Consider the following 14,048-nt stretch of genomic DNA (forward strand, 5'->3'; position numbering starts at 1 on the left):
GGCGTGGAAATATGTAAATACAGCGACGCGGCGACCAATGGGCGCCGAGTGAGGGTGGGGCTAGTTTTCATGCAAATTACCCGCGGCGGCGGCCAATGGGGAGAGAGCGGGAAGCTGTCGGTATGCAAATGCAACCAATGGGAGGCGGGCGTGGGGCGCGAGCGGTTAATATGCAAATAAAGCGGCGCGGCCCCCCAATGGGGAGAGGGCGGGCATGCAAATGAGGAGTCCCACCAGCCAATGAGCGGCGGGCGCGCGAGGGGGAAGCCCCGCCTCCCGCGGTGCCTCACGGGCGGAAGCGGCGCCGGGGCCGCGAAAAAAAAAAAAAAAAGGAAAAAAAAAAAGAAAAAAAAAGGCGGAAAAAGGAAAAAAGAAAAAAAAAAGAAAAAAAAGCGGCGGCGGCCGAAAAATGGCGGAAAATTTAAAAGGTGGCGCGAGCGGGGCGGTCCCGGGGGGCTCCGGGGGGGCCCTGAGGGGAGGGGGAGGTTTGGGGGGGGGGGGGCGGCGTTTCCCGCGCTCGCGTGAGGGGAGGGGGGGGGCGGGAAGGGGGGGGGGCTTGGCCCCTCCCGGCCTTAATTAGTGACCCCCCCCCCAGGCCTTAATTAATGTGCGTCCGCCCCCCCCGAGCTTAATTAATGTCCCCCCTCCGGGTGCTCCGGGTGGTCGCTGTCACCGCGGTCGCGATATCGCGACATGTGTGGGTGGTGGTTGGGGGAGGGGGTGGCTGAGGGAGGGGGGGGAGGTTACAGGAAGGTGAGGGAGGGTCTGTCCCTCACGACCCCCCCCGTGCCCCCCCCCACCCTCCCCTCGGTGTGTCCCCCCCCAAGCGCTCCCTCTTCTCCCTGTCGTTGTAGTCGCGATATCGCGACATGGGTCGGCTGCCCTTGAGGGGTGACAGGGGTGGTGAGGGGGGGTCCGTCCTGTCCCTGACGACCCCCCCGTGCCCCTCCCTCACCTTGTGTGACCCCCCCGGGGCGCTCCTTGTGCTCCCCGTCACCCTGGGGTGGGTGGGGGGGTGACAGGAGGGGTGACAGGAGGGGTGATGGGGGGGTCAGGGGGTGACAAGGGTGGTGAGGGGGGGGTCTGTCCTGTCCCTGACGACCCCCCCGTGCCCCCCTCCACCTTGTGTGACCCCCCCCAGGGCGCTCCGTGTGCTCCCTGTCACCCTGGGGTGGGTGGGGGGGTGACAGGAGGGGTGATGGGGGGGTGACGGGGGGGTCAGGGGGTGACGGGGGGGTCAGGGGGTGACAAGGGTGGTGAGGGGGGGTCTGTCCTGTCCCTGCCACCCCCCCTTCCCCGTGTCTGTGCCCCCCTCGGGGCGCTCCGTGTGCTCCCCGTCACCGTGGTGTGGTTTGGGGGGGTGACAGGAGGGGTCACAGGGGGGGTCAGGGGTGACGGGGGGGGTCAGGGGGTGACAAGGGTGGTGAGGGGGGGGGTCTGTCCTGTCCCTGAAGACCCCTCCCCCTTGTCTGTGCCCCTCCAGAGTGCCACCTGTCCCCCAGGGCACGGCGTCAGGACCTGTGCTGGGTGTGCTTGGGGGTGACAAGGGGGGGTCAGAGGGGTGACAGGGGTGACGGGGGAGGGGGTCTTCAGTCTCCAACACCCCCCCCTCACCCCCTGTGCCCCCCCAGAGTGCCGGGTGTGCTGCCTGTCCCCCTGGGCACGGCTGCAGGACCTGTGCTGGGTGTGATGGGGAGGGGTCAGAGGGTGACAGGGGGGGGTCTGTCCGGTCTCTAACGCCCCCCCCTCACCCCCTGTGCCCCCCCAGAGTGCCGGGTGTGCTGCCTGTCCCCCTGGGCTCAGCTGCAGGACCTGTGCCAGGTCCCTTGGGGGGTGACAGGGGAGGGGTCAGAGGGTGATGGGGGGGGTCTGTCCGGTCTCTAACGCCCCCCCTCCCCCCGTGTGCCCCCCCAGAGTGCCGGGTGTGCTGCCTGTCCCCCTGGGCACGGCTGCAGGACCTGTGCTGGGATGTGATGGGGAGGGGTCAGAGGGTGATGGGGGGGTCTGTCCGGTCTCTAACGCCCCCCCCTCCCCCCGTGTGCCCCCCCAGAGTGCCGGGTGTGCTGCCTGTCCCCCTGGGCACGGCTGCAGGACCTGGGGGTGACAGGGGTGGGCCAGAGGGTGATGGGGGGGTTTGTCCGGTCTCTAACGCCCCCCCCTCACCCCGTGTGCCCCCCCAGAGTGCCGGGTGTGCTGCCTGTCCCCCTGGGCTCAGCTGCAGGACCTGTGCCGCCTGCAGCGGGTGCGGTGCCGCGCCCTGGGCGTCACCCGCCGCAACCTGGCGGACTTCGAGGTGGAGCTGCTGTGCAACTACCGCCGGGTCAGGGTGAGAGCGGGCACGGGACCCCCGCCCCGGGCACCCCGGGACCCCCACAGCGGGCACTGAGGTGGGACCACCCACCGGGACCCCCACAGTGGGCACTGAGAGGGTGTGGTACCCCTGGGACCCCCACAGTGGGCACTGAGGTGGGGTGGTACCCCTGGGACCCCCACAGTGGGCACTGAGATGGGGTGGGAACCCTCGGGACCCCCACAGTGGGCACTGAGGTGGGGTGGTACCCCCGGGACCCCCACAGTGGGCACTGACAGAGCCCCTGTCCCGGGCACCCTGGGACCCCCACGCTGGGTCACCTCAGGGCACCCCTGACCCCCTGAGGACATGGGGACCCCCCAGACCCCCCCTAACCCCCCTGTCCCTCCCAGACAGGGAGTGGTGCCTGGTGAAGTGGGGGGGGTACCCCAACTGTGCCAACACCTGCCAACACCCCAGGACCCCCCTGACCCCCTGAGGACATGAGGACCCCTCAGACCCCTCAGACCCCCCCAGACCATCCCTAACCCCCTGTCCCTCCCCCCCCAGACAGGGAGTGGTACCTGGTGAAGTGGGGGGTTACCCTGACTGTGCCAACACCTGGGGACACCCCCTGAGGACATGGGGACCCCCCAGACCCCTCAGACCCCCCCTAACCCCCCCCATTTCCCCCCCTGCAGGACGAGGAGTGGTACCTGGTGCAGTGGCGGGGGTACCCAGCCTTGGCCAGCACATGGGGTGCCCCTAATCCTGGGTCACCCCAGGACCCCCCCGACCCCCCGAGGATATGGGGACCCCCCTGACCCCTCAGACCCCCCCTAACTCCCCCATTTCCGCCCCCCCAGGACGAGGAGTGGTACCTGGTGAAGTGGGGGGGTACCCTGACTGTACCAACACCTGGGGACACCTGCCAACACCCCAGTGCCCTCCTGACCCCCTGAGGACATGGGGACCCCCCAGATCCCCCCTAACCCCCCTTTCTCCCCCCTTCCAGGATGAGGAGTGGTACCTGGTGAAGTGGCGGGGGTACCCTGACTGTGCCAACACCTGGGGACACCTGCCAACACCCCAGGACCCCCCTGACCCCTCAGACCCCCCCAGATCCCCCCGATCCCCCTGTCCACCCTCCCCAGGACAAGGAGTGGTACCTGGTGAAGTGGGGGGTTACCCTGACTGTGCCAACACCTGCCAACACCCCAGGACCCCCCTGACCCCCTGAGGACATGAGGACCCCTCAGACCCCCCCAGACCATCCCTAACCCCTCTTTCCCCCCCTGCAGGACGAGGAGTGGTACCTGGTGAAGTGGCGGGGGTACCCGGCCTTGGCCAGCACGTGGGGTCCCCCTAATCCTGGGTCACCCCAGGACCCCCCAGACCCCTCAGACCCCCCCTAACCCCCCTCATTTCCCCCCCTGCAGGACGAGGAGTGGTACTTGGTGAAGTAGGGGGTTACCCTGACTGTGCCAACACCTGGGGACACCTGCCAACACCCCAGTGCCCTCCTGACCCCCTGAGGACATGGGGACCCCTCAGATCCCCCCATACCCCCTCAGACCCCCCCAGACCATCCCTAACCCCCCTTTCCCCCCCTGCAGGACGAGGAGTGGTACCTGGTGAAGTGGCGGGGTTACCCTGATTGTGCCCCTAATCCGGGGTCACCCCAGGACCCCCCTGACCCCTCAGACCCCCCCTAACCCCCCCTTTCCCCCCCTTCCAGGACGAGGAGTGGTACCTGGTGAAGTGGCGGGGGTACCCGGCCTCGGCCAGCACGTGGGAGCCGCGGCGGAACCTGCGCTGCCGGGGGCTGCTGCGGCAGCTCCACGCCGACCTGGCGCGGGCCCCGGGGGGGCCGGTGCGGGCGGGTCCCCGGGGGCTGCCCCCCCGGGCCCTGCGGTTCCTGGCGCGCAAGGCGGAGCAGCGGCGGGCGCTGCGGCGCTGGGAGCGCGCCCTGAACCGGCAGCGCGGGCACCGCGGGCGCATCGCCGTCGAGAACGACGTCGACCTGCACGGGCCACCCCAGGACTTCGTCTACGGCAACGAGTACAAGGTGAGGGGGGAGAGGGGGGGGGAGAGGGGGGGCTTGGGGGAGCCCTGCAGGGAGCTGTGGAGAGCTGGAGGGTCCTATAGAGACCTATGGAGAGCTGGAGGGTCCTATGGAGACCTACAGAGAGCTGGAGGGTCCTATGGAGACCTATGGAGAGCTGGAGGGACCTATGGAGACCTATGGAGAGCTGGAGGGACCTATGGAGAGCTGGAGGGTCCTATGGAGAGCTACAGAGAGCTGGAGGGTCCTATAGAGACCTATGGAGAGCTGGAGGGTCCTATAGAGACCTATGGAGAGCTGGAGGGTCCTATGGAGACCTATGGAGAGCTGGAGGGTCCTATGGAGACCTACAGAGAGCTGGAGGGTCCTATGGAGACCTACAGAGAGCTGGAGGGTCCTATAGAGACCTATGGAGAGCTGGAGGGTCCTATGGAGACCTATGGAGAGCTGGAGGGAGCTGTGGAGAGCTGGAGGGACCTACAGAGCCCTAGAGAGACCTACAGAGAGCTTGGAGGGAGCTGTGGAGAGCTGGAGGGTCCTATAGAGACCTATGGAGAGCTGGAGGGACCTATGGAGAGCTGGAGGGTCCTATAGAGACCTACAGAGAGCTTGGAGGGAGCTGTGGAGAGCTGGAGGGTCCTATGGAGACCTACGGAGAGCTGGAGGGTCCTATGGAGACCTACGGAGAGCTGGAGGGTCCTATGGAGACCTATGGAGAGCTGGAGGGTCCTATGGAGACCTACAGAGAGCTGGAGGGTCCTATGGAGACCTACGGAGAGCTGGAGGGTCCTATGGAGACCTACGGAGAGCTGGAGGGTCCTATAGAGACCTACAGAGAGCTGGAGGGAGCTGTGGAGAGCTGGAGGGTCCTATAGAGACCTACAGAGAGCTTGGAGGGAGCTGTGGAGAGCTGGAGGGTCCTATGGAGACCTACGGAGAGCTGGAGGGTCCTATAGAGACCTATGGAGAGCTGGAGGGTCCTATAGAGACCTATGGAGAGCTGGAGGGTCCTATGGAGACCTACGGAGAGCTGGAGGGTCCTATGGAGACCTATGGAGAGCTGGAGGGACCTATGGAGAGCTGGAGGGTCCTATGGAGACCTACAGAGAGCTGGAGGGTCCTATGGAGACCTACAGAGAGCTGGAGGGTCCTATAGAGACCTATGGAGAGCTGGAGGGTCCTATAGAGACCTATGGAGAGCTGGAGGGTCCTATGGAGACCTACAGAGAGCTGGAGGGAGCTGTGGAGAGCTGGAGGGCCCTATAGAGACCTACGGAGAGCTGGAGGGACCTACAGAGCCCTATAGAGACCTACAGAGAGCTGGAGGGACCTACAGAGCCCTATAGAGACCTACAGAGAGCTGGAGGGAGCTGTGGAGAGCTGGAGGGTTCTACAGAGCCCTGTAGAGACCTACAGAGTCCTGGAGGGACCCATGGAGCCCTATAGAGATCTACAGAGCCCTAGAGGGACCTAAAGATCCCTAGAGAGCCCTACAGAGCCCTAGACAGACCTATAGAGACCTACAGACTCCTATGGAGATCTGCAGAGCCCTGTAGAGACCTACAGAGAGCTGGAGGGACCCACAGAGCCCTAGAGAGACCTACAGAGCCCTGGAGGGACCCACAGAGCCCTAGAGAGACCTATGGAGCCCTGGAAGGTTCTATAGAGACCTACAGAGACCCATGGAGCCCTGGAGGGACCTACAGAGCCCTGGAGGGACCTTCAGAGCCCTATAGAGACCTTCAGAGCCCTAGACAGACCCATGGAGCCCTGGAAGGGTGTGTGTATCTATCTATCTGTCTATCTATAAATATAAAATATTTTATATTCCTGACCTATAAAGCCTCTTTCTCCCCCAGGTGGGCGCAGGGGTGTCCCTGACCATCCCTCCCCTAATTCCTGAGGCACTTCCCTACAATTATACACTAGATATTGATCTCTATATCTATCTACTTATCTATCTCTCTATCTAAATATTTTATATTCCTGCTCCTTTACATTTATAAAATATATCAATATTTTCCCTCCTTCCCCCCAGGTGAGCACGGGGGTGTCCCTGACCGTCCCTTCCCTAATTCCTGAGGGACTTCCCTACAATTATATAATATATACCAATATCTCTATCTATCTCTCTCTCTCAATATTTTACATTCCTGCTCCTTTACATTTATAAAACACATAAATATTTTCCATCCTCCCCCCCAGGTGAGCACGGGGGTGTCCCTGACCATCCCTTCCCTAATTCCTGAGGGACTTCCCTACAATTATACAGTATATATTGATATCTATATCTATCTGTCTCTCTCTCTCTCAATATTTTACATTCCTGCTCTTACATTTATAAAACACATAACTATTTTCCCTCCTGCCCCCCAGGTGGGCGTGGGGGTGTCCCTGACCATCCCTGCCCTAATTCCTGAGGCACTTCCCTACAATTATACACTAGATACCAATATCTCTCTCTCTCCCTCCCTCTCTCTCTCTCTCTCTCAATATTTTACATTCCTGCTCCTTTACATTTATAAAACACATAAATATTTTCCCTCCTGCCCCCCAGGTGGGCGCGGGGGTGTCCCTGACCATCCCTGCCTAATTCCTGAGGCACTTCCCTACAATTATATAATATATATTGATATCTATATCTATATCTATCTGTCTCTCTCTCTCTCAATATTTTACATTCCTGCTCTTACATTTATAAAACACATAATTATTTTCCCTCCTGCCCCCCAGGTGGGCGCGGGGGTGTCACTGACCGTCCCTTCCCTAATTCCTGAGGCACTTCCCTACAATTATACACTAGATACCAATATCTCTCTCTCTCAATATTTTACATTCCTGCTCCTTTACATTTATAAAACACATAACTATTTTCCCTCCTGCCCCCAGGTGAGTGTGGGGGTGTCCCTGACCATCCCTTCCCTAATTCCTGAGGGACTTCCCTACAATTATATAATATATACCAATATCTCTCTCTCTCAATATTTTACATTCCTGCTCTTACATTTATAAAACACATAACTATTTTCCCTCCTGCCCCCCAGGTGGGCGCGGGGGTGTCGCTGACGCCGGTGGCCGTGGGCTGCGAGTGCCGGGACTGCCTGGCGGAGGCTGCGGCAGGCGGCGGGTGCTGCCCGGGGGCCTCCCACAACCGCTTCGCCTACAACGAGCTGGGGCAGGTGCGGATCCGCGCCGGGCTGCCCATCTACGAGTGCAACTCGCGCTGCCGCTGCGGCGCCGACTGCCCCAACCGCGTGGTGCAGCGCGGCATCCGCTACGACCTGTGCATCTTCCGCACCGCCGACGGGCGCGGCTGGGGCGTGCGCACCCTGCAGCGCATCCGCAAGAACTCCTTCGTCATGGAGTACGTGGGAGAGGTGAGATGGGACAGGTGTGATACAGGACAGGTGTGATACAGGTGTGATACAGGTACGGGACAGGGCTGGGGCGTGCGCACCCTGCAGCGCATCCGCAAGAACTCCTTCGTCATGGAGTACGTGGGAGAGGTGAGATGGGATGGGACAGGTGTGGGACAGGTACGGGACAGGTGTGATACAGGTGTGACACAGGTACGGGACAGGGCTGGGGCGTGCGCACCCTGCAGCGCATCCGCAAGAACTCCTTCGTCATGGAGTACGTGGGAGAGGTGAGATGGGATGGGACAGGTGTGGGACAGGTGTGATACAGGTACGGGACAGGTGTGATGCAGGTGTGACAGGGCTGGGGCGTGCGCACCCTGCAGCGCATCCGCAAGAACTCCTTCGTCATGGAGTACGTGGGAGAGGTGAGATGGGATGGGATACAGGTGTGGGACAGGTGTGATACAGGACAGGTGTGACACAGGTATGGGACAGGTATGGGACAGGTGTGATGCAGGTGTGACAGGGCTGGGGCGTGCGCACCCTGCAGCGCATCCGCAAGAACTCCTTCGTCATGGAGTACGTGGGAGAGGTGAGACAGCTGGGATACAGGTGTGGGACAGGTAAGGTTCAGGTGTGACCCGGGTGTGGGGGTACAGGGGTGACACAGGTGAGGTTCAGGTGTTGTGTCAGATCATCACCTCGGAGGAGGCGGAGCGCTGGGGGCAGGTGTGGGGGTACAGGTGTGGGGGTACAGGTGAGGTTCAGGTGTGACCCAGGTGTGGGGGTACAAGTGAGGTTCAGGTGTGACCCAGGTGTGTCCGTGTCAGATCATCACCTCGGAGGAGGCGGAGCGCTGGGGGCAGGTGTGGGGGTTCAGGTGAGGTTCAGGTGTGACCCAGGTGTGGGGGTACAGGTGAGGTTCAGGTGTGACCCAGGTGTGGGGGTACAGGTGTGACACAGGTGAGGTTCAGGTGTGACCCAGGTGTGACCCAGGTGTGTTGTGCCAGATCATCACCTCGGAGGAGGCGGAGCGCCGGGGGCAGGTGTGAGGGTACAGGTGTAACCCAGGTGTGACCCAGGTGTGTGTTGTGCCAGATCATCACCTCGGAGGAGGCGGAGCGCCGGGGGCAGGTGTGGGGGTACAGGTGTGACACAGGTGAGGTTCAGGTGTGACCCAGGTGTGGGGGTACAGGTGAGGTTCAGGTGTGACCCAGGTGTGGGGGTACAGGTGTAACCCAGGTGTGACCCAGGTGTGTCTGTGCCAGATCATCACCTCGGAGGAGGCGGAGCGCCGGGGGCAGGTGTGGGGGGTACAGGTGTGACACAGGTGAGGTTCAGGTGTGACCCAGGTGTGGGGGTACAGGTGTAACCCAGGTGTGTCTGTGCCAGATCATCACCTCGGAGGAGGCGGAGCGCCGGGGGCAGGTGTACGACCGCCAGGGTGCCACGTACCTGTTCGACCTGGACTACGTGGAGGACGTTTACACCGTGGACGCCGCCCACTACGGGAACATCTCCCACTTCGTCAACCACAGCGTGAGTGACCCCGGCGCACCTGCGCGGGGCGGGGCACACCTGGCTGGGGGTGGGGCACACCTGCGTGGGGACAGGGCCTCACTTGCGTGGGAGGGGCACACCTGGCTGGGGGCGGGGACACACCTGTATGGGGGCGGGGGACACATCTGTGCAGGGCAGTGCACACCTGTATGGGGGCAGGAACACACCTGTATGGGGGCAGGGACACATCTGCAGGGTGGGGCACACCTGTGCAGGGACGGGACCTCACCTGTGCAGGGCGGGGCACACCTGGCTGGGGGCGGGGATACACCTGGATAGGGGCAGGGCTTTACCTGTCTGGGGGGCCTGGGGGCTTCACCTGTACAGGGGGAGGGGTTTCACCTGCCTGGGGGGGTGGGGCTTAATGCATCTTTTCAGCCAATGGGAGGGGGAGGGACTTCACACAGGTGTGGGTGGGGCTTCAGGTGTGGGTGGGGCTTTCCCCACCACCCCCACCTGCCCTCTCAGGTGTCGAGGGCGGGACCTCCCTGGGGCTCAAATTCACACAAGGGGGGTGGGGTGGGGCTTGAAGTGGCCACGCCCCCCCTCACCTGCCGGGGGCGGGGCCAGTGCGACCCCAACCTGCAGGTTTACAACGTGTTCATCGAGAACCTGGACCAGCGGCTGCCCCGCATCGCCCTGTTCGCCACGCGGCCCATCCGCGCCGGGGAGGAGCTCACCTTCGACTACAACATGCACGGTACACACCTGGGCACACCTGGGACACACCTGGGCACACCCACACACACCCACACACACCCACACACCCCATCCGCGCCGGGGAGGAGCTCACCTTCGACTACAACATGCACGGTACACACCTGGGGCACCTGGGCACACCTGGGCACAGCTATCACACACCTGGGCACACCTGGGCACAGCTATCACACACCTGGGCACACCTGGGACACACCCACACACACCCACACACCCCATCCACGCCGGGGAGGAGCTCACCTTCGACTACAACATGCACGGTACACACCTGGGCACACCTGGGCACAGCTATCACACACCTGGGCACAGCTATCACACACCTGGGCACACCTGGGACACACCCACAGCCACCCCAGCCCCGCCCCATCTGCCCCGGGGAGGAGCTCACCTTCGACTACAACATGCACGGTACACACCTGGGCACAGCTATCACACACCTGGGCACACCTGGGGCACCTGGGCACAGCTATCACACACCTGGGCACACCTGGGACACACCCACAGCCACCCCAGCCCCGCCCCATCTGCCCCGGGGAGGAGCTCACCTTCGACTACAACATGCACGGTACACACCTGGGCACACCTGGGCACACCTGGGCACAGCTATCACACACCTGGGCACACCTGGGGCACACCTGGGTACACCTGGGACACACCTGGGTGCACCTGGGTATACTTGGGGCACACCTGGGCACACCCTACATCACCCCATCCCACCCCATACCTGCCCCACACCTGCCCTGGCACACACCTGTACCTGCCTCATGGGTCCAAGCCCTGCCCCACACCTGTGCCACCCCTGTCCCTGCCCCACACCTGTGCCACACCTGTCCTGCCCCACCTGTGCCACACCTGGCCCTGCCCCACACCTGGGGTTCTCTGGTGTTTGGGGGGGCGGGGCTGTACCTGGGGGGCTCTGGGGTGGTCAGGGTTTTACCTGGGGAGGGTCAGGGCAGTACCTGGGGGGTCCCAGGACCACACCTGGGGGGTCAGGGCTGTACCTGGGCTGTACCTGGGAGGGGTCAGGGTGTTACCTGGGCTGTACCTGGGGTAGGTCAGATTTACCTGGGCTGTACCTGGGGGGGTCAGGGTGTTACCTGGGCTGTACCTGGGGGAGGGGTCAGGGTGTTACCTGGGCTGTACCTGGGGGGGGTCAGGGTGTTACCTGGGCTGTACCTGGGGTAGGTCAGATTTACCTGGGCTGTACCTGGGGGGGTCAGGGTGGTACCTGGCCTGTACCTGGGGGGTCAGGGCCATACCTGGGCTGTACCTGGGGGGGGTCAGGGTGTTACCTGGGCTGTACCTGGGTGGGGTCAGGGTGGTACCTGGACTGTACCTGGGGTAGGTCAGATTTACCTGGGCTGTACCTGGGGGTCCCAGGACCACACCTGGGGGATCAGGGCTGTACCTGGGGGGGGGTCAGGGAGTTACCTGGGCTGTACCTGGGGGGTCCAGGCTGTACCTGGGCTGTACCTGGGGGGGGTCCCAGGACCACACCTGGGGGGTCAGGGCTGTACCTGGGTGGGGGCTCCAGGCTGTACCTGGGCTGTACCTGGGGGAGGGGTCAGGGTGTTACCTGAGCTCTACCTGGGGGGGGTCAGGGAGTTACCTGGGCTGTACCTGGGGGGGGTCAGGGAGTTACCTGGGCTGTACCTGGGGGGTCCCAGGACCACACCTGGGGGGGGTCAGGGCTGTACCTGGGGGGGTCCAGGCTGTACCTGGGCTGTACCTGGGGGAGGGGTCAGGGAGTTACCTGGGCTGTACCTGAGGGGGGGTCAGGGCTGTACCTGGGCTGTACCTGAGGGGGGGTCAGGGCTGTACCTGGGCTGTACCTGGGTGGGGGGTCAGGGAGTTACCTGGGCTGTACCTGGGGGTCCCAGGACCACACCTGAGGGGTCAGGGTGTTACCTGGGCTGTACCTGAGGGGGGGTCAGAGTGTTACCTGGGCTGTACCTGAGGGGGGGGTCAGGGTGTTACCTGGGCTGTACCTGGGTGGTCCCAGGCCCCGCCCCCCCCTGAGGTGCCCCCTCCCCCCGCAGTGGACCCGGTGGACGCCGAGAGCACCCGCATGGACTCCAACTTCGGGCTGGTGGGGGGGTCCCTGGGGGGCTCCCCCCGCGCCCGGTCGCCGCATCGAGTGCAAGTGCGGGGCGGCCTCGTGCCGCAAGTACCTGTTCTGATACACCTGGGCCGCACCTGGGCCACGCCCACGGCCACACCCAACTCTTGCCCGACGCTGCTTTGTGCCCGCCCGCCGTCATGGGGGGGGGGAGGGGGGTCAGGGGAGGATTTGGGGGGCTTGGGGAGGTCAGAGGAGGATTTGGGGGGCTCGGGGGGGGGTGTTGGGGGGCTCAGGTGTGATTATGGATCTCGGGGGGGGGTTTGGGGTGGTTTTTGGGTGGTCTTTGGGGTCACAGGTGTTGGTGTCTCCAGGTGATGACGGTGCCCACGGTGTCCCCCGGTGCCAGCAGGGACTGGCACAGCCGGGTTTGGGGGTCTCAGGATGATTTTGGGGGTCCCTGGGGGGGTTTTATGGGTCTTGGGTGGTTTTTGGGTGGTCTTTGGGGTCACAGGTGTTGGTGTCCCCACACGGTGACCGTGGCCGAGTGTCCCCCGGTGCCAGCAGGGACTGGCACAGCTGGAGGGCACGGCCGGGTTTGGGGGTCTCAGGGGGGGTTTTATGGATCCCAGGGGGTTTTTATGGATCCCATGGGGGGGTTTTGGATCCCAGGGAGGTTTTTATGGATCCCAGGGGGGTTTTTATGGATCTCATGGGGGGGTTTTGGATCCCAGGGAGGTTTTTATGGATCCCAGGGGGGTTTTAATGGATCCCAGGGGAGGTGTGGTGTCTCCGGGGGGTTTTTATGGATCTCAGGGAGGTTTTTATGGATTCCAGGGGTTTTTTATGGATCCCAGGGGGGGTTTTATGGATCTCGGGATTGTTTTTATGGATCCCAGGGGGCTTTTTATGGATCCCAGGGGGCTTTTTATGGATCCCAGGGGCTTTTTATGGATCCCAGGGGGGTTTTTATGGATCCCAGGGAGGTTTTTATGGATCCCAGGGGGAGTTTTATGGATCCCAGGATGGTTTTTATGGATCTCAGGGAGGTTTTTATGGATCTCAGGGAGGTTTTTATGGATCTCAGAATGGTATTTTTTGGATCTCAGGGAGGTTTTTATGGATCCCAGGGTGGTTTTTATGGATCCAGGGGTGTTTTCGGGGGGCTCAGACGTGCTGGCCTCTCCAGACGATGACGGTGCCCGCAGGCCGGGCAGGGACTGGCACAGCTGGAAGGCACAGCTTGGTTTGGGGGGGGGTTATGGATCCCAGGGGGGTTTATGGATCCCAGGGGGGTTTTTATGGATCTCAGGGTGGGTTTAAGGATCCCAGGAGGAGTTGTGGTGTCTCAGGGGGGGGTTTTATGGATCTCAGGGAGGTTTATGGATCTCAGGGGGGGTTTTAATGGATCCCAGGGGAGGTGTGGTGTCTCCGGGGGGTTTTTATGGATCCCAGAGGGGGTTTTTATGGATCCCAGGGAGGTTTTTTATGGATCCCAGGGGGTTTTGGGGGTGTTTCCGGGGGGGTCAGACGTGCTGGTGTCTCCAGACGATGACGGTGCCCACAGGCCGGGCAGGGACTGGCACAGCTGGGAGGGCACAGCTCGGTTTGGGGGGTTTTATGGATCCCAGGGGGGTTTTATGGATCCCAGGGGGGTTTTTATGGATCCCAGGGGGGTTTTTATGGATCCCAGGGTTGGTTTATGGATCTCAGGGAGGGTTTTATGGATCTCAGGGGGGGGTTATGGATCTCAGGGGGGGTTTTAATGGATCCCAGGGGAGTTAAGGTGTCTCAGGGGGATTTTTATGGATCCCAGAGGGGGTTTTATGGATCCCAGGGGAAGTTTTATGGATCCCAGGGAGGTTTTTATGGATCTCAGGGTGGTTTTTATGGATCCCAGGGGGTTTTTGGGGGTGTTTTCGGGGGGCTCAGACGTGCTGGCCTCTCCAGACGATGACGGTGCCCGCAGGCCGGGCAGGGACTGGCACAGCTGGAAGG

At 62.4% G+C, this 14,048-nt stretch overlaps 1 protein-coding gene across 1 annotated transcript; it reads left to right on the forward strand.

Moving 5' to 3' along the window:
• The first annotated feature begins 288 nt into the window (after positions 1-288).
• SUV39H1 (SUV39H1 histone lysine methyltransferase) lies at positions 289-12,212 on the forward strand. The gene is given in 8 exon segments (XM_064643372.1): positions 289-428; positions 2,181-2,326; positions 4,029-4,358; positions 7,400-7,732; positions 9,107-9,253; positions 9,845-9,974; positions 12,031-12,119; positions 12,121-12,212. Coding segments are annotated over 8 exon segments (1,245 nt in total). The 5' UTR covers positions 289-409; the 3' UTR covers positions 12,172-12,212.
• Positions 12,213-14,048: the final 1,836 nt, after the last annotated feature.

The sequence above is a fragment of the Pseudopipra pipra genome, unplaced genomic scaffold, assembly GCF_036250125.1.
Source record: "Pseudopipra pipra isolate bDixPip1 unplaced genomic scaffold, bDixPip1.hap1 HAP1_SCAFFOLD_118, whole genome shotgun sequence".
NCBI lineage: Eukaryota > Metazoa > Chordata > Aves > Passeriformes > Pipridae > Pseudopipra > Pseudopipra pipra.